This window comes from Ascidiella aspersa, chromosome 5 (genome assembly GCF_963924565.1).
Source record: "Ascidiella aspersa chromosome 5, kaAscAspe10.2, whole genome shotgun sequence".
In the NCBI taxonomy this organism is placed as follows: domain Eukaryota; kingdom Metazoa; phylum Chordata; class Ascidiacea; order Phlebobranchia; family Ascidiidae; genus Ascidiella; species Ascidiella aspersa.
This window is the reverse complement of record NC_139451.1, coordinates 21690012-21713947: the sequence shown is the minus strand read 5'-3', so window position 1 is coordinate 21713947 and position 23936 is coordinate 21690012. Positions and strand designations below refer to the sequence as shown.

Below are 23936 nucleotides of genomic sequence, written 5' to 3'. Positions count from 1 at the left end.
TGTCGAGACAGCATATTGGGTGGAGACATGCGTTAAATAATTAATTGATAGCTTACGTGGCGTCCTTAACGTGACGTTTTTGTTGTGAAGGCAATGTCCTAACCCAGTGACTCCTCAACCTTTTATGGCTTACGGTTCCTCCATAGATTTTCGTCTCAAATAATTTTTTGGGAGTTTTTTTATTGAAATGTCACTTTCAATGGACCTGGAATAACATAATTAACTTAAAACAGGAAAAATGTTGGGAACTACTGCCCTAACCCTAGTAAAATGGTTTACTGCGTCCTGTGTCAATACCTGATGATAAAACTATTGAAACAGTTTTTTATACCCGTTGAAATTTATAGGGTAACAAAAATTGCGTCCAATGACAATTTTGATAAAAAACCGTTAAATAATTTTGATGTGCGAATTCTTTTTCCATTACTTCTTTTATTTAACGGTGTTTTGCGACGCGTCGAAACAGTTTCCCCGTAACGAACGACCTCTGTACACACTTAAGAGAGAACAGCGAGAAATAGCAGATGCGGTGTGATAAGAGATAGAGCAGAAAGGTTTGGGCGAAGAGGAGAAAAAGGGGATAAAATTACGGGAAAGCGGCATTAGTATAGTTCACGGGGGCGAGCGCTACGTTTAATTGAAACAAAACGGGCAACTCACCAAAAAACAACGACGGGTATTGCGAATAATAACTTACTACTGATGCGTGGACAAATATAGTATTGACGATCGATCTAAGCTCTATCACTCGACAACTTGACTAAAGTTGCGGTGTCGCCCGAAAATTACCCGTCACCCTATCAAAAATACCGGGATTCACCTTACATAAAAAGTATCCGAAAAAGCGACAAGACAAGGCACCAGTGAGAAAACGGAGATACGCGGCTCTGTTTTATGGAATGTACCATATATTACCAAAGAAAAAAAATTAAAGAATTTTGTAAACTTGGTATTTCGTGTTATTTTAATTCGGAAATTGTGCGCCGCTTTTACAAACTAAATCGAAACGACGAGATGGCGTATTTATGATCTGTACAAATAGGTACTTTGCTTCGGTTAGCCAAAGAGGTAAGCAGCCTATAGTGAAAAAGCGAAGAAAAAGTGTTGCTGACAAAGGGCGGAATTTCGCCAGCAAGAGACATGCAAACGTTAGAAGAATAACAATTCTCTTTGGTGCGTATTATGTACAAACAGCGCTAGCTTTAACAAAACATACAAGGCGAACGCGGATGTTTTAAAACCCGTACAAAAGCATAGCGACTTAAAGAAATTAAACTAACTTTATTGTTAACCTCGTTTTCTAATCCTGTTTCACAAGGATTTAAGAGTTGGAAAGTGACCACCTAAATTGTTTAGAAAAGCAGGCAAAAAGAATCGCCTTGGTAAAGTTGTCCCGCAAAAAATACGATCCTGCGCACAACAAAAAAATCATGGCACTTGAAACGTCAGCTGAAAATTGATCCTAACCGCAAAAAATCGACGGTAGCAGGTCATTTGATGGCACAGTTCCACCACAAAAAAACGCTTAATCTAATTCCGATCACAAGCGTAAACAACACTCACAAAAACACGCACACAAACAAAAAGCGGGCATCAAGTTTTAAAGTCCGCCCCTTTGCAGAGCCGAAATTCGCCTAAGGAAAAACAACAACAACAGCGGCGAGCGAAAAAAGCTTCAAAAGGTCAATGATGAAAAAAACGATAATTCAATATTTCTACGACCGCTGGTGGGCGTTAGGGAGCGCTCGCTTTGGTTTGATGAAGAACAGCTGGAAATAGTGCATCATCGCGAGCGAAAATTTCTTTGTCAGGATGTTTTACTTGTTTTATGCGAGAATCGCGCTGAAAAATGTCCAACCACTCTTCGCGTAAATTACAAAAAAAATCCTTCAATATTGGTATTTTCAGACTATTGGCAAATAACCACTTAAAAAGAATCAGATGTAAACAGAACACCCCAGTTTTTTTGTTTTTTGTTTTATGGACTCAAATTGTTGTATTAAGATAGGTGGGGAATAAAAACTTAAATATGCGGCTAAATAATGACTTATTGGTTTTCGAAAAAGCCTTGCGAGAAGGCGCTATTGGTTGGTGATAGCAGCGGGTCGTTTCGCAATCCGATCCATTTGGGGGCTTTCCCTTCCCGGCGAGCGGTGACGTCACACTCAGGTGAGGAGGGTCCGGATTTCCTTGTGCATGTGGCAAAGGAAGTCGACGTAAGAGGCGGCCGTGCCGGCGCCGCGGTCCTCGACCAAGAAATGTTTGAACCAGGGCTCGAGCTTGTCTCGTTGTCGGATGATAGTAAGCTAAAAGATACGGAAGGTGGAGTGGTTGTCGTAAGAATAGCTTCCTAAGACGGGATTCGCAAGGGCGAATGTGTGCGGTTAATTCAGGGGTTCTTAAAACTTTTTTTAACGCGGAGCTCAAAAACATGTTTTCGGTGCGTATAAACCATGGTCAACATTACGTTTTTAGAGCTGTCTCATAAAATGAAATACTGAGTAAATTGCTGTTTTCGACCGAAAAATGAAAAAGTCCAAATACATCTAATTAAAAGGAACCAAAAGTGTTGTGTTCAATCAAGCTCTTAGTTTAAAAAAATCATTCAATTTTTCAAATTACAAACTACGATTTTAAGTAGGGCTTTCATGGGCCCCTTAATAAGCTAAACGATACGGAAATAGCGGTGATGGGGTTGTCGTGGAAATATCTTCTTAACACCGGCTTCACAAGGGCGATTATAATGTGCGGTTAACGCCGGTGGTTGTTAAAAACTTAACGCGGACCCCTTAAAGCAGTTTTTTAAGCATTATATTTTTTGTAAAGTGACGTTACTAAGGAATACACTAAGAAAAGTGCTGTTTTCGGACAAAAAAATGTGAAAGTCCAAATTAAAGAAAATGGACCACTCTACCTTTTAAATTATAAATCGATGATTTTAGGAAGGCCTTCATGGGCCCTCTAACACTAGTTCAGGTACACGTAAGACAGGCTTTCTTTTTTAACTTTTTTTTACCGCGGACCCGTTAATTTATATTTATGCTTCGCGTGGACCACGTTCGGAAAGACATTTTTAGAGATAACGTCATAAATTGACGTCACAATACAAATGGACTTCACAAATCTGCTGATTTCGGCCCAAAAATGTTAAAGTGAAATTGGAGTCTGAATACATTCAGTGCACAACCGTTTTATTTTAATGATACTGTTTTCTTAAAAAAATGATTAGTTCTTAAATATACACTCATATTCCAAATAGGCCTTCGTGGACACCTTAAAACTAGTTCACGGACCCCAAGGGGTCCGTGGACCGCAGTTTAAAAACCCTGACCTAAGGGGTCCATAGTCATGGAATTTTAGGTATAGAATAATAATCAAACGGTTTGCTTTGCAACCACTTGTTTGTTTGGTCGCAGTCAAGCAAATCAAATCGAAATGCGACAAACTTATTTGTCAGTGCTTTTAAATACACAAAAGTATCCGTAATAAACCGCGAATAAAACATCACTTTGCTGTGTTTTCATTCATACTACAACTCACCTTCATTTGCCTTGTCCTTTGTGACTGTAGCGTTGCAACCATATCCCTTACGTGACGAGAGTCGTCGTTGTCAAACACCATTAAGTTGCCCTGCAAAAAATGTGATTTTTTACTCAAGATGAAAATTTCGAAACTCAGACTGATAACAATTGCGTCCCATCTTTTATAAGTGATGCTTGAATTACTTCTCAGTCACATTAACTGAATATGATACAAGCTCGTATCGAAATCTTAATAATCAAGATGATGTCGATCTACTCGACCTCTTTGGCTTTGCCATTTATTATCAAAATGTTTGTATGTAATTAACACAATTGTTTGTCGGCATTAGTCTTAAACAAGGCCCTAAACTTTATTTTGGATAAAAAAGTTCCTAAGCTAGAGCTCTTATTTCTTAAGTTAAAAAACTACAGAAGTTGAACTACATTTGATAAACTTCAACAAAGTAAAGGCTTAAATAAATGAACGAAAAACTTTGAGCTCAATTTTTGTCTACGCAAGTTGTTTTCCCTTTATCGAAATAAAGGGAAAAACGACCTAAACAAGCTACATAGATCTTAGAGCACGTGAAAGATGAAAAATAAAAAGCAAAAATTGAAAAAAAAACATTTTTACTTTTTGGTGAATAGGATAAGAACTCGCAAAAACATATGCTATCGTTTTTACTATAAAATATATTTTTTTGCTATATTTTTTTCACTACATTTTTACTATGTTTTTACTAAATAACACTATATTATATACTTTTTTACTATATTTCTTTTACTTTATCTTATTACTACATTTTTTTACTATATTTTTTTACTATATTTTTTACTGTATTTTGTTTACTACTTTTTTTCTTATGTTTTTACTAAATAACACTATATGATATATATCGTTTTTACTATATAACACTATATATACACACACACACACTATATAAACAATAAACACGCGTGTTTCCAGTCTTTGTAACGTATATTAACACTAACCAAGTCAATGTCGATCTGAGCGGCGCTCTGAACGCCGAATACGTTCTGGATCCAAGTGGGGTCGGTGGACTGGCCGATCCAGAGGAAAACACTGATGCCGTTCTCCAGGATGTAGACCTCCGTGTCCTTGAGACGCTCCTCCGAACACCGGATGGCGGCAGGGAGTCCGTCCTTGGTGGGAGTCGAGTGAAGCTGAAAAAGCGAAACGGGACCATGTTTTTGTTTGATAATTTGTTCATTTAGTGCAGTGCAGTGGCCCTGGTTGTCCGTGATAAAGTTAAAATATCCGCTACCGAATAAACACAACCGTTTCATTTATTCGAAGATTATTATAAGTAACTATTAAACAGTGATTTTTCAATTTGTTCTAGTTAAAAAAAATAAGGTCCTCGATAATTTCAAGAATGCAAAAAAAAAAAATAATAAAAAAAAAAAAGGTAAACAAATAATGAACTACTGGTTTAGTTTTTAGTGTGTATTGTTACAAATAAAAAAACTAAAACAACACCTACTAAACTTCAGGAAAATCAATCCGTTAAATGATTTTTATATAGTATTAGTCAACAACTAGCTGGGTAAAATCATTACTCAAATTTAAGTATTTAGTCTTTTCCCACAGGTTAGGGTATGGTAACCAACTGACGAAAGAAAATGGTATGCGTGAAAAAATCCTTTTGAATGTCAACATATTTTTTCAAATGTTTGGAAAATAAACGTACAATGTTAGATTAAACAAGCAAAGAATGTCTTATCGTTTTTGAAGTAAATTGATCATTAGTAAACTGAGAATTTGACAGAGAGATCATAAATAGTCAACCAACTTACCACGGGCAGCATACGTGGGTATAGGAAGGCTTGTGACTCGGCAACGTCCATTGATAAGATGACTTGACGCAGGAAGGCGCGGTCGTCCGTAGTAATGTCGTGCGACGAGTTGACGGCATCGTTCTGCAAAATAACACATAGTTTTAATGGACATTGTTGAACATTAGGTTTTAATATAAGCTAAGTGAATAACGATAGAACGCGAGCAATGCCAGAATGAGGGTATTTTGCCAATAAAGTAAAACACTAACAAAGAGGGGAACTGGACACTTAATTTTCAGAAAGCCACATTATTTGGCAGCGTCAATACGGCAAATGTAGTGTTTTGAAAGCGAAAAAATCGGGAGAGTGCAAAATCAACGAGCCACAAGTAAAAACTTGACGAAATTCTCCACCGAGCGGGAAGCTTCATGCAGATTATTTTTTCTATCAAAAAGAAGGTAAAACAAGGCGAGATTTCTTTGGAACTTTTCAACTTTCAACCTAAACTAAACAGACAAGCATCCCACCTTAAGTAGGCAGTTTAGGTAAACTGGCACCAGCTTCATGCACTCGGGCAGGATCAGTTGCCCTGGCGACGACGGGGCTGCGCAGTGCTTGCGGTACGTTGCCAGGACGACGGTGGCCTGGGAAATGAGCTCTTCGCGGATTTTCGACGCGGGCGTGCTGAGTCCAGATCTGGGAAAGTAAACGACACTGTTCAATCGGGTTACAATTGCTATTATATCGTCAACAAAATTGAACGAAAACGGAAGTATCTAGGCAAATACAAGGAGGAAAAACTGTCGCATTACTAAACTCAATAAATATTTTTTGAAGTAAAGCTGTCAGGAAAAACACTCGCGTTAGTGTAAGGTGTGGAAAACAAAATAGGTTTCCTTATTAAACACAACCCGTCCATTGTTGTATATATATTTCTTAAATTTTAGCGCGAAATTATTGCAACGCGAGTAAACAAAAGAATAAATCAAGGGCCTAACTCATACTATAAATTTAGTAGATAAAAATAATGTAAAGGATTCCATTGGAGCGAATTGTATTTATCTTCACAAACTGATTTTCGGGTTCATCTTTTTAAATTGGACATATCGTGTTTGGCATTTCAAGTTTCTACTGTCTAACACGGTTGTTTTGTCTGATTCAAAAAATGGAAGATTTCATGTCGATATAATCTCAATCATTTACAACCCCCTTAAAAAATGAACTGTAATATCAAAAAGTTCGTTTTCTAAAAATCGCATTTACTAACGAAGTAAAAAACACCTAACTGTAGTCAGTCAGAGGTCAACTTACTTGACTGCCCGCTTCAGGAGCGTGTTCATCAGCACATCTGACTCGCAGCTTCGGTAAAGGTCGCTAAGTTGAGTGCACACACTCAGGCTAAGATTGTGCAAACGCAAACGACGAACTCCGGCCACAGAGGTGTATAACAGCGCCACCTGACGGTAGAAAAATATTGTATTTAATTTTTTTAGGTAAAGAAAATATTCTTGAGGTACTAATGTGTAAACGCCGATAAAATATGCTCGGTGTATACTGAATGTATTTTTAGTTAAAATAACATATCTGACACGATTTAGACACGATTGAAGCCCAATATGATAACTTTTTCATAATAGCAATAATGTCCAACGCTGCTGATTTGGCAGAGAGAACACAGGAGTGGCAAAACTTTTGTCCTACATTATTCGGCCAATTATTGTTTTGACTACTAATAGGCCTAAAATAAAAGTTTAGTTTACCAATTCTGCTCTATAGAACTTTTTGAAAATATTAAATGTCCAACTGATATACATGAACCACTAAACCCTCAAAAGTCTGACAAAGGTGTAATATAGGTAAAATTAGTGTTTTTTTATTACCTTAATCTGAGATTTCAGTTAGGCCGTGGCTGTGGATTCGTTCCAATTCAGCACATTCAACAAACAATGAAATAAATCACTCTTTTTACGACATAAATGTGAATCGGGACTTCCAGATAAAAATAATGTGTGTCGAGCAATCGAAAAAAGGGCACCTGGACGAACGATCCGTACTCTTCGTTAATCTTGTCGTCGTGCTTCAGCTCAATGTTGATCGCCTTGTCGCAGTCGATCGCTGCCAACTCGACATCGGTCGTGTTTCCCATGTACAGCGAGCCCGTGAACTCAACCGGGCGAATTCCTGAAGGTTTTTTGTTGTAAAAAAGAGAGTTTGTTTTGCATGTCGCGTGAGTTCATCTTGTTATATTAAAATTATTGAACGCAAATCAGTATATTTATTTACACGCATGGACAAATGTAATACAGTTATATGCTTAACACTAACTAATGTTATTGTCGGAAATTTTTACGCCCACAAGTAAAAAAGTTGATTAAATACTAAATAAACGCTAATTTAAACTATTGATCAATTTGTGAACTCCCCGGGGCGAATTAATGTAAAGTTTTGAAAAAAGAGTTTGTTTTTCATGTCGCGTAGGCGTGAATTTATCTTGTCATATTTCTTCAGCGTGTTTTACACGCAATATAGTTATGCGCTCAACACCAACTAACGTACTTTTATGTGAAATTTTCACGCTCACAAGTAAACAAGTTGACTAAATATAAAAAAAATCTGAACTATTAATTATTTCTGAACTCTACGGCGACTTCTCGAAGGGTTTTGCAAAAAAAGTATTGTTTTGCATGTCGCATATGTCCATGTTGTTATGTTAAAAATTTGAAACGACCAATCGGCAGGTTTACACGCATGGATCAACAGTGAACACATGTATACAGCTATGCGGTCCACAATAACCAACGTTTTATAAGTAAAATTTTCACGCCTAGTAAAAAGTATTTTGTTTTACAAAACAGTTTCACGTTTAACCAAAGAAATGCATGTGTAATGTTTCTATTATGATTTGGTTAAATATGTGCCTAAAGCGTCATTGACAATTGGGAAAAACAAATATGCCTTAATACAAACGAAGCCTACAATAATTAAGTGGCGAAAGTTCAACAAACTGAATTTCGGCCTGCTTAAGCATTCCCGCTTTGTTATACGAAAAAACAAATTAAATTCTAAAGTGTAATAAATTAACAATGACGTGATCTAACCACGGCAGCGGTTGATTGGAAAATTCATCTAAAGCGTATGGCACACGTCACGAGCATTGGACGGCACCTATGACATCACAGACAAATCAACGAGATTTGTTTACGTTCAAACAGACGACAAGCCAAATAGAAGTTCGCCGCATAATGGAAAACACTTTAGAAAGCGAACCGCATCTACCCGTTGTTACATCACAAAGGCATAACTTGTTTAAATTCAAAAGGCGGCGACCTACCGGTGCTGGTTCGGACGCGCATAATAGCGTCGAACACTATGTCGCGCTCAATGTCGTGAGCCAGGTCCTTGATGAAGCGTTCGCCGTCCACGTCTGGCCGGAAAAAGCTGTATCTGAAAAAGGAAAGCGGCGAGGGTTATAAAACCGAAGCGCACTGCTGAAGCAAGCAAAAAGGCAGATGTTCAAGCTGCTCTTTTGACCAGTGCTTGTCAACCTTTTTTGGACACTTTTACGTTTATTGAAGAAATTGTACACCCCAGTCCACGCAATGCATTGAACTTATAGAAACATACACCCAGTTGTACTACAAAAAGAACTATTAACCGTTATGAAGAACTAGTGTCTACTTCACAATACCGATTGTACAATCCGGTTAAATAGCACTAGTTTAGACCTTCGCTGCGGCAGTTTTCTGAACTATGACTAAATGTAAGTTAGGAGTTTTTGCACCAAAACATCGCACGGATGTACTGCAGTGTTTGCATCACTTTGTATCGATATTTAATCGCAATCATTATTTCTTTTTACTTTTGTTATGTCCATAGCATTAAACAAAAATTATTTGAAGGTGGTATTGCTGTTGAAAAAATAGTGGTAACGCCAAATATACAAACGACGATTATTCCTAAAATTACCGAAAAGTTATATTAATAACAAAAAACGTTAAAAATAAAAGTTCAGGATTCAAGATAACTAAAGTTTAGTAGGACAGGCTTCACCCCTTTTATCATGTAAGTTTTTCCCTGTACTCGAACGGGTAATGCCACGGGTGCTAATATGCAAAGTATTTATTCAAACTTATTACCTTTACTAAAATACTCGCCAAAAACAGTTACGAACGAGTCACCATGCAACATTTCTGTACTCTTTTTCTTAAATTCTGTACTTTTTTTCTTAACTTTTTATCAGGTGAGTTATCCGCTGTACTCGACCAGGTAATGCTACAGTATTAAGCAAAGTATTTATAAAAACTCTTCACTTTTACAAAAATATTCGTCAAGTTACGAACGAGTTGCCCTTTAACATTTCTGTAGCCATTTCTAAGGCAAAAAATAACACAGTGTTTCGTGTGTAGCCTTATTATCACACACTCAAAAACGGTCGAAAAACGACGCTTACTTGAATATCTGTCCGCCGGTGATCTGAGACACCTGCCCGAGTGTGGCCACGTCCACAAACTGGTTTGGGAAAAGGAAGAGATCGACGCAGCACGACTGCGCCACGCATTCCTTGCCCAGCTTCTCGTAGAAGTTGCTGGCCGGGCAGAAGAGGGTCTTTTCCTTGTCGGTGCCGATCAGCTTGCGGTCGTCCCTGTTCTTCAGCTTGCCCGGGGCCTCGCCGATCGGCAGACTCGTGTGAAACATGAAGAGCTTTCCGGCGCAGTCGGCCGACTGTGCGATAAACGGAAGATGGGGTTAACGGAATCATTGACGTCTAGTTGCGTTTAAAACACTAAGTTTAGAGCCAGAGTGCTCTGGACTACTAATCGTGCCGATGTGCTAGATCAGCGAGATTGAAAACAGCACATTAACTGTGGATCAAGGTTGAAAAAACATTTTTACTTTTTAGCACTTTTATCGTACACAAAAATCGGATTTTTCTTGCCTTAAATCAGTGGTCGGCAAACTTTTTCTGTCGCGGCCCAAAGTACTCTTTTCAGAGCTATTGAAGGCCCACGTAAAACCAATACGAAAACAGTGGCGGACTCAGGATATTTGGTTTTAAGGTGAAATATTTCATGGCGCCCTGATGGTCAAAACGCTGCCATGCCATAATGTAAAAGATCACATAAAAAAGAATGTACGCGCAAAATATATAGTTCGGTATGCTTTCAGGACCACATTTGGCACGTGGGCCTTTCCAAGCTGAGCCGATTTAAAAATTCTATGCCACACCCAAGTTTTAGAAAAAAGTGCAATGATTGTACGGCTATCACGCGGCCCATAACTACATGATAATACTAAGCTATTAAAAAGTAACTCGCGGCCCACTAAAAATAGCTCTGCGGCCCACATTTGGCTACTGCCTTAAATGATGGTAACTTTGTGTAGCGCGATGTATACAATAAGAATCGTGAGAATGACTTTTACGAATAAAAATGTTGTCGCGACTCGCGAATAGCGCATTGGAAAGAGTTTAACGCGTAATACGCTCACTCACCTTTAGCGCTTGCACCGCGGCTTGTATGACCGGAGCAAACACAAGTTCGGTTTCTCGAGTATCCCTGAACATTTCCGGGATCTGCTCCAGAAGACTGTTGATGACATGCCTGGCAAAAAAATAACAATTTGAAAGAAACTAGAATTTAAGATCGTAAGAATAATCTTTAAGGGTTTTACTAAAATTGGTAAGTGAAGTTTAAATTTAAACAATGCTTTGGAATAAAGTACTAAAAATAGTAAGATATAGGGTTCTTTTACTTTGAACTGTTTACATATTTACAAAGTCGAGGCGGCTTCAGATGGTTAACATTTATAGTGCAATAAGGTATGTGTGATATTTTAAAACCGAATGACGTTAAATATTTTTTATACTGTAAGATACAAGGCTATGGAATACGGGAGTCAGTAAACATTTAGCAACTTACACACTCTTCATGGAAATTTACCAGGTATAGAGTTAAAGTTCTTTATCTAGGGCAAAAGCAAATTTAGGTTACTTCGGGATTAGGAAGCTAGCATATTTAGGTGCCAACCGCAAGTCGAAAATACCTTGATTCTTGCAGGTTGACGAGGAAGCCGTCTTGCAGAGGTACGAAGACGTCGCTGACATCTGATACCACCATCATTTGTGGCTGTGCCAGGGAGCTCTGAAATATTACCGAGATTACACAACTGTCATAAATGTTATACGCTGTAAAGTTAATGTAGGGGCGTATTTTTACGCAAATATAAAGGCTGAATTACAATACAGATTTGTATATGCGTATAACAGAATTTTAGATTTTAAAAACTCTACAACTTACAAATAACTAAACAGATCAGACCCGATCTAATGATATGCATTCAATCAATTTGATTAAACACTCAAGTTGCTATTTATAAGTATACACGCAATTTGCCTTAGAAAAACGGCGTTTTGTGAGGATTACATTGTGATTTTGTTGTTTTTATTGTACGGCAAGTTCGCTTTGCTCATGAAGACACAGTAAGGTTCACTTTTAAAACAACAAAATCAGGTTATGCCTAGGTGCTATATTACTGGCTGCTAGGTCAACAACAAACGGCGAAGTAGGCCAGACAAACAGATAACTGACTTGGCACAGTGCTAGAAACGTGTAGGGACTGCAGTACGTACAAAGTTCACATCTGGGATCAATTGTACTGCTCTGGGTTCGCTATACATCATTTTACGGCGTTCGTAAATTATTCAAACAATTCGCAAGCGCTAGTTATATCAGCGCCGCCATCAAATTAATTGGCATCCAGTTAAATGTTAAAAATATATCAACGTGGCTTATTCCACCATGAGGTGGCAAGGTGTCTGTCACATTAAATTTTCATTTGTACAGTAATATGCTTTTATGCATTGTACTTGAAAACATGGTATTGAACAAAAGAAGAAAATGAGAACCGCATATAAGTAAAACTGAGCAAACTAATACAACTTTTTTGATAAAAAACTGCAAACAAATTGCTTTTGTCCAAAATTTTCCGAAAAGTTCATGTAAATATGTAAAGCATAAACAATTAAACATGCAGAGTGTTGAGTAAAATTTGATCTCTATGTTTTGTGTGTAAAAAAGAGCAAAAAGTGTGGGCAAACACCACGAGTCAACTGGTCAAATTGCATCTTTATGAGCGCAGGCAATCTTAAAATCGTTTGGCTAGAAATCTTAAGGATGTGCAAATCGACTGGAAAACTTACGTTCAGGTTGTAGAAGTGCAGCTCTTTGCTGTAGGTGAAGATGCCCACTTTGACGGTGGACTGTTCCTGGTTCATATCGCAGGGCAGATTGTCGAGCAACGAATTAAGCTGGGAGCAGAGCAAGTCAACGTAGCCGGACTTGACAGCGTTGTACGACACGTCGATCGCGAATATGAAGGCAGGCGGCAAAGGTGGTTTGTCGTTCTATCGAAATAAAGACGTTAAGGAGTTGCGTAGAGACTGCTTTTAAGAAATGAATTACGTTAATGTTAAGCATTTTTAAGACCAAGCTACCTTATAATTTAAAATTAATACACAATAAAACTCAAAGTTTAAAAACACCGAGTGAAACCAGGACCAGACTTTTTTTAAAGAAAAACTTCGCCTATACTATTACTGGCATCTCCAGTTGCTGTATTTAAGTAAAATACCTATGATACATAGCAAAGTAATATTAAAATTATTAAAAAAGTCCAAAACACATGAAAGCAGTGTTTTATTGTTTATATACACGTCACTAAACATGATCGACAAAGCAGAAACCTGCTACCAATGATTTTGGGTTCCATTAATATATGCCTATTTATAAAGACGTTTCGGAGTTCAACCAAGTGCTGCTACATTTTACGTTGCCCGCGCGTAAAATCTTCTTTTAAGAGATCACGTTTGTGCTAATTTTTAAGACCAAGTTATTTAACCTTAAATTAAGAACCTATTACGCAAGTTTTAGGTCTTATTGAGATGATTTAGATATTATTCTGTTGTGGATATATTACTGCGAATTTGGCTTTATTATGTGGTTGGTCATTATACTATATATACAAATACTTTGGTATTAGATTATTTATTCTGATTTGAATGTTGTCGCTTTCTAGGTCTTATTGTGTGTTCTCAAAAACAAGACTTCATTCCCCCCCCAAAATAAACTAACGCTCTTATTTTTTTTAAGTAAAACCAAATTTAACAACTTTGCATGTTTTGTAGGAAAGTGGTTTACTTACTCGGCAATAGTCTTTGGTGGCAACAAACTCGTACGAGGCACGGCACAGCTCCGGTCTGCGAAACTTATCCTGGCGCTGGTTCATATGGTCCAGGTGGTCGAAGTAGTTGTGTGGAGTCTAAAAAAAGCGTTTGTTTACATATTTACTGACTTTTGGGCAAAAGTGTTTGTGCAATTTATCCCTCATTGCAATGACTTAACGTTTGTAACAGTAAAAATAGATTACTATGCGGTTTATTTAACTAAATAGGTATTTAATACAATTTAATCCAAATACAATGACGAACCTATGTACAGGCCTAAATTGAACAATTGAGGACTAAAGTGAGTGTAACAAGCTAAACATTTCACTTTTAAGTAAGGAATTATTCTGATAGGATGGCGAACAAAGCGTTGCAAGCAAACACAAAACAAACGATCAAATACCCGCGTGCATTTGATCGTAAAATGCTTATACTACGGGGCTGCATATTATAAAAAAACAATTTTTTGTTTATCCGACACCAACCACATCTGTAACTAATCTTTCGCATTCCTTTTCCTATTGGATAAGAAAAACAGTTAACAAATAGAGGGCTGTCATCCAATCTCTTCAAAAAAAAACTTAAGACATTCGTAGAACATTTATAGCTTAAATATATACCTAAAATCGGGCCGCTATACGTTTTTTTGCTAAATATATTTTGAAAACAAAACAGTATAAATGTCTTGGTCAATGATAAATGGTTGGAAAATTTTTTTTAAATACAACTTAAGCAGGATAAAAATAAGACTATTTAAGTACTTTTGCAAAACAACATAGAGTTTCTCAAAGAATTTAAAATACGCGAATCAATTCAAATACTTTGGAGCTACCCTGTAAGTGTAAAAAGGGTCCATTTAAAGAAGCATGTAGTGGATACAAAAACAAAACACAGACACTTCCAGTGGCGCATACCTCAGTTATGGCGTTGCACATGACGCACTGGAATCGCCGTCCCCCGTCGGTGAAGTTAAACTGGGGGCACATGTAGGCCTTGCAACGCTTGCAGCGGATCGGGCCGTCGTCCCCGTGGTCAACCAGCAGGGGAGGGGCTTCCCCGTTGGGTAGCGCGGCCAGTGGCTTGATCTGGATGCTCAGAGGCACCTGGAAAGGCAAGGTGGCCGTGTGGAGCTTTAGAATTGCTTATTTAAGTCAAGGACCCACGATAAGCAAGTGTTTCGCAACCTTTTTTGGCTTGCGGCACCCTACAGAAAACCACGGCATTTCCCCACAGCATTTTTGTTTAGTGGTTAAGTATAACATTACCATAAACGAGATTGAAACCACATGTTAACTGTGCAACAAGGTTGACAAAAACGTTTAATTTTTTTGCAAATTTATCGTACACAAAAAATTGTATCAAAAAGCTTAGCAATAGATCAAAAATTGGAATCCTAAACAATTTAAGCATCTCTCGGCCCCCCTGAGCATTAAAAATTGCACCCTAGAGAGCTGCAGCAGCTCGGTTAAGAACCACTTCGATAAGCTATTTAAAACGTACTTGCCAGGCTTTTGGGGTATTTATATGAGTTTCATTAATAAATTGCCAAAAAACTAAGTTGGTGAGTCCGCGGCCGATGTGATATTGAGGCTTGATACCAGTTTTGTTGCTGCATTGTTGACTAAGTATTTACTACTATTTCTGTTTCCGCATGTTTTTTTAAGTACATTGGTATTTTTCCGTTAAAAATAAGCAAAATTAGGTCAAAAGTTCAGTATCAGAACCTAAATCAATTGCTTGCTGTGTGGGCTTGGTAACCTGTCCAAAACGTACAAACGACTAACAAGTAACAACAACGGGGGAATCGACTTGCTCTTTTTAAGACCTTTTATTTTCCTATTGTGTAAAACGTCTGTTTTTTTTACATGTAATGAGACTACAAGCACTTAATCGCTGGAAGGGATTTGAACAGTTATTGGTTGCCATTGCAAAACTATTGCGATTTGAAAGCCCTATTCTGGCCGTTAAAGTAAGCAAAAAAGTTTTAAAGAGAATTCGAAAAACTAAAGATAGCACAACAAAACGGTTTACCTGACAAGTCTTAGCCATGTCCGAGGTGGCTGGCAGATTGTACGTTGTACAACGAATGAACCTTGGGCTTGCGCTGCCTGTTATTGTAAAAAACAAAACATGTTAAACAACCTATACAAACAGAGAGCCGTTAAAAGTAATCTGGGTGGCTTTCTGGTTAAGGAGTATTGTGAAGGCGCGATTACTGTCGCGTGTGCAATTGCTTGTCTAGTGGCAAATGTTGAGATCATTTTTTTAAAGGACTAAATGCCACACTTGGGCACACATGACTGGTGACCAGCAAAGCGAATAAATTACGGGCTGACGTGTCCTTCAGCCCGTTGTGGCCTACGCACATTAGCCTACTTTCAACCTTAACCCAGAATCGTCAATACAGACTTGCATTTGTCCCTTGAAATTATTTTGTTGTAATGTAAAACAAACAGACTTCCTTTAAGGGCATATAAGACAATTTACTGGTTATTATCAGACAACATAACAATTTTTGTTTTATAGTTGGGTTTCTTACAACCGCGATAAAGGTGCTACAATATCTTGCTTTCAACGATTACTACCAACTATCTAAAGCTTTTTATTGGCTTTTAAAACCATCATATTTGTGATCTGTATCTTTCTCAATATAATACAAATATACGCAGTGCCGTAACTTACCCAAATCTTCCACAGTAAATGGGGTAGTTATTAGAGGTGGAACAAGACCACGGCCCTCTGTTCTAAACACTTCTCCGCCTCTTGCATTCTTGTCATCTTCTATGACCTTTAAAAAGTATAGTTTTAATAATTTTGACACAAGCAATTACTCTTACTCCTAATCATAGTCAACATGTGCTTTGTGCAATGTGCACCCCAAGTTCCAAAACACACAAAAAATGTTTTCTTTAGGGTTGCCAAACAATTTTATGAAAAAAGAAATTCAAAGACATATAGAGGTCTTAAAACCTAAAATTGGATTGCTCAACATTAGTTGAATACAATTTAAAAACAAAACAGTATAAATGCCATGGTCAACACTTTTTAATGGCACTTTTTGAAATTCAAAACTAAAATGGCCATAAATTCAAAGATTACACTAGGCGACATTTTTCAACTTTTTTTTAATTTTTTTCAAATAATTTATTGAGTTTACCTAATTTGACTACGCTGATTCCGAATTTGCAGTCAGAATTTACCCATCACGTCACACTTTTTTGCAAAAAATTAAATGAAAATTTTACTCAAAAACGGTTGTATTAAGGGCGTTTGTGCCCCCTATTACAGGCCAAGAGCTCCGTATGCGAAACGAAACACAGCTCACAAGGTGCTTAACTTACTCAATTGAATTTGAGATTGTGTTAGCTTAAATCCTAACCCTCAAAACCTAAACCTTAGACTCCAGTATCACATGATCATGTTTATTTACTCAATAAACTTTTCATTCAAACAACTTTTCTTTATTATTTCTAATTGGTCTTTGGCATGAATTTTCTTCTTTTAGCTTTTCTTGCAGCCTCACTATTCTCGCAGTCACGTTTCAGGCACCAACAGTAGTTCGCCATCATCGTTACATCCCATCGCCTTTGACACCGCGTTTCCATGGTTTTGATGTCCTGGTGAAAACGTTCACCTTGCTCCTCACTCATGTCACCCAAGTTTTTAGGAAAATTGTACAAATGTGCGTGTAGAAAATGAACCTTTAAACTCATTAAACACCCAAGTGCTTGATAAGAAACCAGCATGTTTTACAATATTTTGGTAATCCCAGTCTAGTGTTTCCAAGAAATTTAGATACAACTTCTGTAAAAGAGAGCCATGTTTTTTTTTCCACATCCGTCATGCTAGTAAGAAATCGTGGGTCTTTGGTGAGTGTTCTGATTTGAGGTCCAACAAATACACCTTCTTTGTTGAGAGCTTTTACAAACTGCTTCATGAGGCCCAGTTTAATATGTAATGGTGGAAGTAACACATTAGGGGCTGTACAACATTTTTATAGCCTGGTGTAAGATACTCCCTCAACGGCCAATCACGTTTAATCCAACGATTTCTCCTATCTCGGCTGTCCCATTCACACATAAAACAAGGTACTTTGTAAATCCAGATTGTTGACCCAGTAGCATATTTAGGACTTTAAAATCATCGCATACTTTCCATGTATGAGTGCTATATTGCAACTTTGAAAGCAAAAGTTTCATATTTTCGTAAGACTCCTTCATGCTAGTTGAATGAGCTACAGGGATAGAAGCAAATTGATTTTCTCTCACGATGCTTTATACCAAGCAAAATTGGCATCGGTGCCAAAAGCATACGTTTGGCTTTTAATCTGGAACCCACAATAAGAGCAGACTCTTTTGGCAAATTTAAATCTCTGACAAAGTCATTTAGTTCCGCTTGATTGAACTTGGCCTGCTGATCATCCTCACACTCATACTCGGAACATTCTTCAGACAAAGTCTCTTCGCAGCGAGAATCTTCTTCAGCTGTTTGTAGGCCTAAAACTATGGAATTGGGACATCTGGCCCATGAGGAATCGGTCGTATTGCGCAAGGCAAATTAGGGTATTTAATTTTATGTTTATTTTTTACATTGAATCCAAAAACAACACATGGGCGAAAGTAACATTCTTTTCCATGTCCATTCGGTTCTCTCAGAACCATTGGCACACTAAATGCTAAAGATTTTTGTTTTTCAATGCTCCACTGCCTTAATGACGACACACAAGTACGACACACTTTGTGCGGGTCCCACGGCTTGTCTTGGTCCCCTAATTTTACACCGAAATACATAATAGACATTTTTGACATATATGTAGCCTGGTTTACTCACAATAAAATTATTTATAATGGCTATGACAATAACAACTATGACCCAACAGCAAGAAATACTTTATAGAGCAGGCTGCTATTAGTAGTGAAATGCAAAATTTTAAATCACAAATTATAAAAAATCTTGATGTGATAGAAAAAAAGCGACTTCATATTCGTAATCAGCGTAAGCAAATTATCTTAGAAGTCACCATTTTAGCCAGAAAATAAAAATCCTGTCGACCAGTGTTATTCAAGATTTTAAAAAACTGAAGTTTTTTTTTCAAGACTGTTTAATATGTAAAATAAAGTCAAAGACTTTTAGAGATTCAAAGACATTGTGGTCCTGTTTTGTTTTATGCGGTCCGGATTCATGTGTCGCAAAAATCGAATCCAAACTTACCTGAATGGGACTGGGCATTGCATCTGGGTCCAACCGCTGGCTCTTTGGTTGAGCAGGTTGGTTGGGGTAGGGATGTCCACCTGGACCTAGTAATAAGATGTTGCTTTTTTTTATTTGTGAAAAGCAGCAGATTAAATTGTGTTTTGAATAGAGACACCTTTATCAAAGTGTACTAGTCCAGTGGTTCAGAACCTGGTCAAAAAAAATCGGATGGTGAAACCTTTTCACAGGTTATTAAAATCCTAAATTTGAAGCGATTGATGTACTTGTATATATTTTTTGAAAGGATTTAATCCAATTAATGTTTTTTATCCCTCATTTAAAGTTAGGAAACAACTATATTATTACCCAACCGCATTAATAAGAACCAAACCTAATCATCAAATCATTGACATGTCTATGTAAAACAATCTGTGGTCCACCGTTTTTCAGAAGCACACACAAATAGTGCTGATTTATTTAGCATCAAAAATGCAAATCAACTACTAAAAAAACATTTCAAACTTACTATTTTTATAGATTTTTTCTGCTTAGACAATCTTACACTTTTACAGAAGCTATATTTTTTCAGGTGCTTTTTCAATCAGTTTTTAAAAATTCCTCAAATGGCTATTTTAAGCGCTTTTTTATTTGTACAGTGCGGCCAGTGCCTAATAATTCTAACAAAAAATTAATCCGACCAACACAAATTTAGATTTAAAATAAATACATTGTTCCTAACCTGCCATGCCTGGTTGTTGAGGATATCCCCCGGGGCCTTGGGGACCTGGTGGGCCCATTCCAGCCGGTCCCGGTTGGGGCATTCCAGGAGCCCCCGAAGGCATGGGTGGCATTCCAGGAGCACCTTGAGGCTGGCCAGGTGGGCCCTGCAAAATAAAGGGATTGTATAAAAAAAAACTTTATAGTATCACTTATAGAATAAAACAATTTGAAAGGTCCGAAACACCAGATAGAAAACTATATTGAACAATAGTTCACTGCCTGAAATGTTTGTGTTTATGGTTTATTAATATTGATTTATATGGTTTGGAAATGATCTTGTCTTTTCTCTTGCTTAAAATTGCTTTACATCATTACCATAACAAAATTAAAGCCAAAAGGGTTTAAAACAGGGGTTCCCAACCTGGGGGCTAGGGGGCTTGTTTTTGCAACACTTTTTTTAATTAAAATGACGTTTCTTCATTTTTTCCAAAGTTTTGTCATGTTAAGTGTATTTTTACACCATAATTTATTTGGCTCACAAAAAACACATTTTCAGACTCACAGGTGGGCCCGGTGGACCTGGTGGGGCGTGCGGAGGCATCCGGTTGTTGTTGATTTGCATTCCTTGCATCTGTTGGGTGGGAGGTTGCATTGGGGTAACTGGTGGATTTTGACTGTTCGACATTGGGGGCATTGGTCCTGTTCAAAATAAATTACCATATTTTAATAAGATTTAAAATGTGTAAAACTGTCATTAAGAAAAGCATCAGTTTAGTTTTAGTCAAATAAATTATATATATACTGTGCTAAGCCATACGTTTTTAAAAAAAAATGTTTAAATTATTTAACTCTAACAGTTTTAGTCCAAGACTAAAATTTATGCCAATTAAGTGTTGCAAACACATGGGTGATATATATATATATATATTATATATTATATATATAAATTTGCTGAAACTTTTATAAAAAGTGAATTAAAAAAGTTATTTAAACTAAAAAAGGTTTATTTAGCCAGCAGCACAAGAAAAGTATGACCACCGTTTTTGCATATAAATGAAATTTGTTGCTTGGCAACTATGATTCAGCATCCATTTCTCAAGTATTTTTTACCTGATGGACCCAGTGGAGGGGGTCCTGCATTGGAAGGTGGGGGCCGGTAACCCCCACCAGCTGCCTGGGGAGGGGGAGCCCCATACCCGGCCATGGGTGGCGGTTGTTGCTGTTGGGGGAGCCCTTGGTAGTTTTGGTATGCCCCTGGTCCGTTAGGGGCAGACGTGGTTTGACTGAAAGAAAAATTATTGCCTGTTGTAAGTAATGTATTAAGAGCAACCATTGCCCATTTTAACTCTTTAAATTTTACAAGCCTAAAAGCTTGAGTAAGTGTGTTGCGTTTTTGTAATTTATACAACTTTTTAGACTAAAAATGGCATTTTCTATAGTTCAACAGGACATTTGGAAAATTTTGCAGTGTTTTAACTGATGTTTGCCTTAACAAAAACTACATATTTAACCTAATAAGCCATTTTCCATTTTTTTTTTGACGAAATAGAAAAAAATTAAAATAAAGAAAACTAGAATACAGATGGTTAACTGCACCTGCATGTGTACATATAAACCATTTATAAGCCTTATAATAAATATTCTGCCATTGTTATTATCCCTACCATATATATGTTTATCAAAACAATACAATACCACTTAAGGCGGTTTTTCAATTATATATATACTGAGTAAAATATATATAATTATGAGTATATTAGAATGGCGCTTCACAAGCGTCGGTTTCAGTCCTACTTCTACGAGGCTAGATTACAGTACATTTATTATGTTGATTATAATGCTTAGTAGATATGAGGATTAAAACCAGTATGGCAGAATGCTGGCGACTTTTTGATCATACTATTGTTACGTGTTGGCAGTTTTACTTTGAATTGGCAAGTACTTCTATATTGAGTTGATTTCCTGTATATTAAGTTGAATTCACCATTCCTGTTAAATGTACAGGTATAACATTCGCATCGGCATATTAAGGAAGTACCAGGCTATGCTTCTCCACCTAAGGCCTAAAGTATATTTTTGGTTGTTTAATTACGCAAATGCAAAAAAATTTACTTTAGCCTGGTTTTGCTAGGTTTATTATGTCTTTGTTTTCAACAAATCTATCCCAAAGGTAATATGCATACTATGTGACATATTGCACTGTAACTGTGACAATTTCTATTAAATTTTATTATAAATATCATTATTTCGAGCAACATAAATTGGAAATTTATCCAAAGAATATTTTTTTGTACTTTCCAATCTGGTTTTGAGCAGCACGTTTTCACACAAGTTTGCCTGAAAACAGCTTATCTATGCAACACTTTTAAAGCAAGAAAAGCAGACATGTACGTACACCCCCAGGCCCCAGGTTGTACCTTCACATGTCCCTTATGTATTTGTTAATGACTTAATGTCACAAATTTTTTGGCGCTACGTTATGTTGTCTAATTTACTTATTAATAGCCTTGTTTATCGCCAAAACATGGCAAGGTTCATACATTCCTTAGGCGAACACATCATTTAAGTTAAGGGGCGCGACCAAAAAACGAAGAATTTTCGCAAAAAATGCTTGTCACCAGAAGGCTGGCAAGATTCTGCCAGCCTGATTAAAAACCCTTTTAGGGTTTAATGAAAAAATTAAAACTATGACTTCTCACTGTTAATATAAGCCAGATACTTAGCAGTTAACTGACTGTTTTTAAACCACTACAACACCAAAACAAACATCTTCACACATATTACAGTAATAAACACAGGTTGATCCATTTTTCAGAAAATGCTGTCCCTTATGTATTTGTTAATGACTTAATGTCACAAAAATTTTTGGCGCTACGTTATGTTGTCTAATTTACTTATTAATAGCCTTGTTTATAGCCAAAACATGGCAAGGTTCATACATTCCTTAGGCGAACACATCATTTAAGTTAAGGGGCGCGACCAAAAACGAAGAATTTTCGCAAAAAATGCTTGTCACCAAAAGGCTGGCAAGATTCTGCCAGCCTGATTAAAACCCTTTTAGGGTTTAATGAAAAAATTAAAACTATGACTTCTCACTGTTAATATAAGCCAGATACTTTGCAGTTAACTGACTGTTTTTAAACCACTACAACACCAAAACAAACATCTTCACACATATTACAGTAATAAACACAGGTTGATCCGAAAATGCTGACCAAATTTATCAAGTAAACAAAGGCACATACACCTCTCTACAAGCATCTACATTAAAGCTAGCGAATATGATGTAAAGCAAGTGAATACAGGTAAGTATTCACTTACTGGCTATAGCTGTTATGCATAGGTTGCTGCGGTGGTGGTGGCTGTTGATAATTGTTTTGATAGGTTTGGCCAGGAGTACTGGTTTGTGGATGGTACCCGTTCATGGTGTTAAGCGCTGGCTGTCGGGATGGTAAGCTGCCACTTGTTGCTGGCGGTATTTGCTTGGTTGTTTGAAGGCCTCCTCCATGAGCCTAAAACCAAGATTAAGTGGGATTGCATTACATTTCTATTAAGTTTATTTTAGATTTAAAGCTAATTTTTTGGGTGATCGTTTTAAAATAGATTTTATGGTCAAAAAGAGAAGGTGGGAGAAAATACATATATACATATATATATATATATATATGTGTGTGTTTCTCCAATTTGATTTTTAAGTTTCCAGATTTATAAACTAAAATGTTAGAGCAGATAGTTTGACGTGATATTACAGCAGCAATACGGATTCTTGTCAAACAAAAACAATTGCATTGCCAGAAGTCCCTATTAAAACAATTTGAAAACATACAAGTTTTGAAAAAGAAATCACTTTCTTACATATGTGACATTTGACGCTCTGCTATAAACTTGCTGGTTTTGCATTGGCTGGCCAGGTTGCATACTGTTGTAACCGGCGGCAGTGGATTGCTGTTGACCATAGCCCTGACTTGGGGGTGGTACTTGCTGTGGATGCATAGGCTGGCTGTTTCCATAACCGGTGTTAGGTGGTGCCGGGCCATTGTGCTGCTGGTACCCCTGTTGCTGGTAGGGGGAATAACCTCCCTGTTGCTGAGGTGGTTGTTGTTGCATCATATCCGTTCAAACAACAAGTTTGTCTATATCCGGATTGTGTTGCAAGGCTTACTACAGCATTACCAGAATAAAATTAAAAAGAGTAATGTCTTCTGAAGACAGTTTTAAAGATAACAAATGGTATTAAATATATCTGTTTAATAACAAAAAAATAGAAACTTGTTTTAATTGCATAGTTTGGTGGTTTACTAGAAAAAAAATAAAATTATTATTCAAAAACATCCAAAGTTACTTCCACAAAATCTGTAAAAACTTGAGTGACTGAATTTGTATCCCTGTTGACCTAAAACAATTATGAAACACTTTTTGTCAAAGTTTCACTGTAAATTACCAGAAAATGTTTCCGTTTCTAGCAGGCATTAGTGGGCTTT

At 37.1% G+C, this 23936-nt stretch overlaps 1 protein-coding gene across 1 annotated transcript; it reads right to left on the bottom strand.

The window, feature by feature from the left end:
• Window positions 1–424: 424 nt before the first annotated feature.
• On the bottom strand, window positions 425–23693 carry LOC146145392 (protein transport protein Sec24C-like). Its single transcript, XM_083389432.1, has 22 exons — window positions 23311–23693; window positions 22777–22967; window positions 20566–20738; window positions 20018–20154; window positions 19475–19619; window positions 18754–18839; window positions 16225–16330; window positions 15574–15650; window positions 14457–14645; window positions 13521–13637; window positions 12520–12723; window positions 11364–11461; window positions 10813–10921; window positions 9772–10043; window positions 8653–8765; window positions 7357–7502; window positions 6633–6778; window positions 5849–6017; window positions 5340–5462; window positions 4515–4706; window positions 3541–3630; window positions 425–2306 (listed from the first exon to the last, which is right to left on the bottom strand). Exons 1-22 carry the CDS (start codon window positions 23563–23565, stop codon window positions 2166–2168), a joined length of 3279 nt encoding a protein of 1092 aa, XP_083245558.1. The 5' UTR covers window positions 23566–23693; the 3' UTR covers window positions 425–2165.
• Between the last annotated feature and the right edge of the window lie 243 nt (window positions 23694–23936).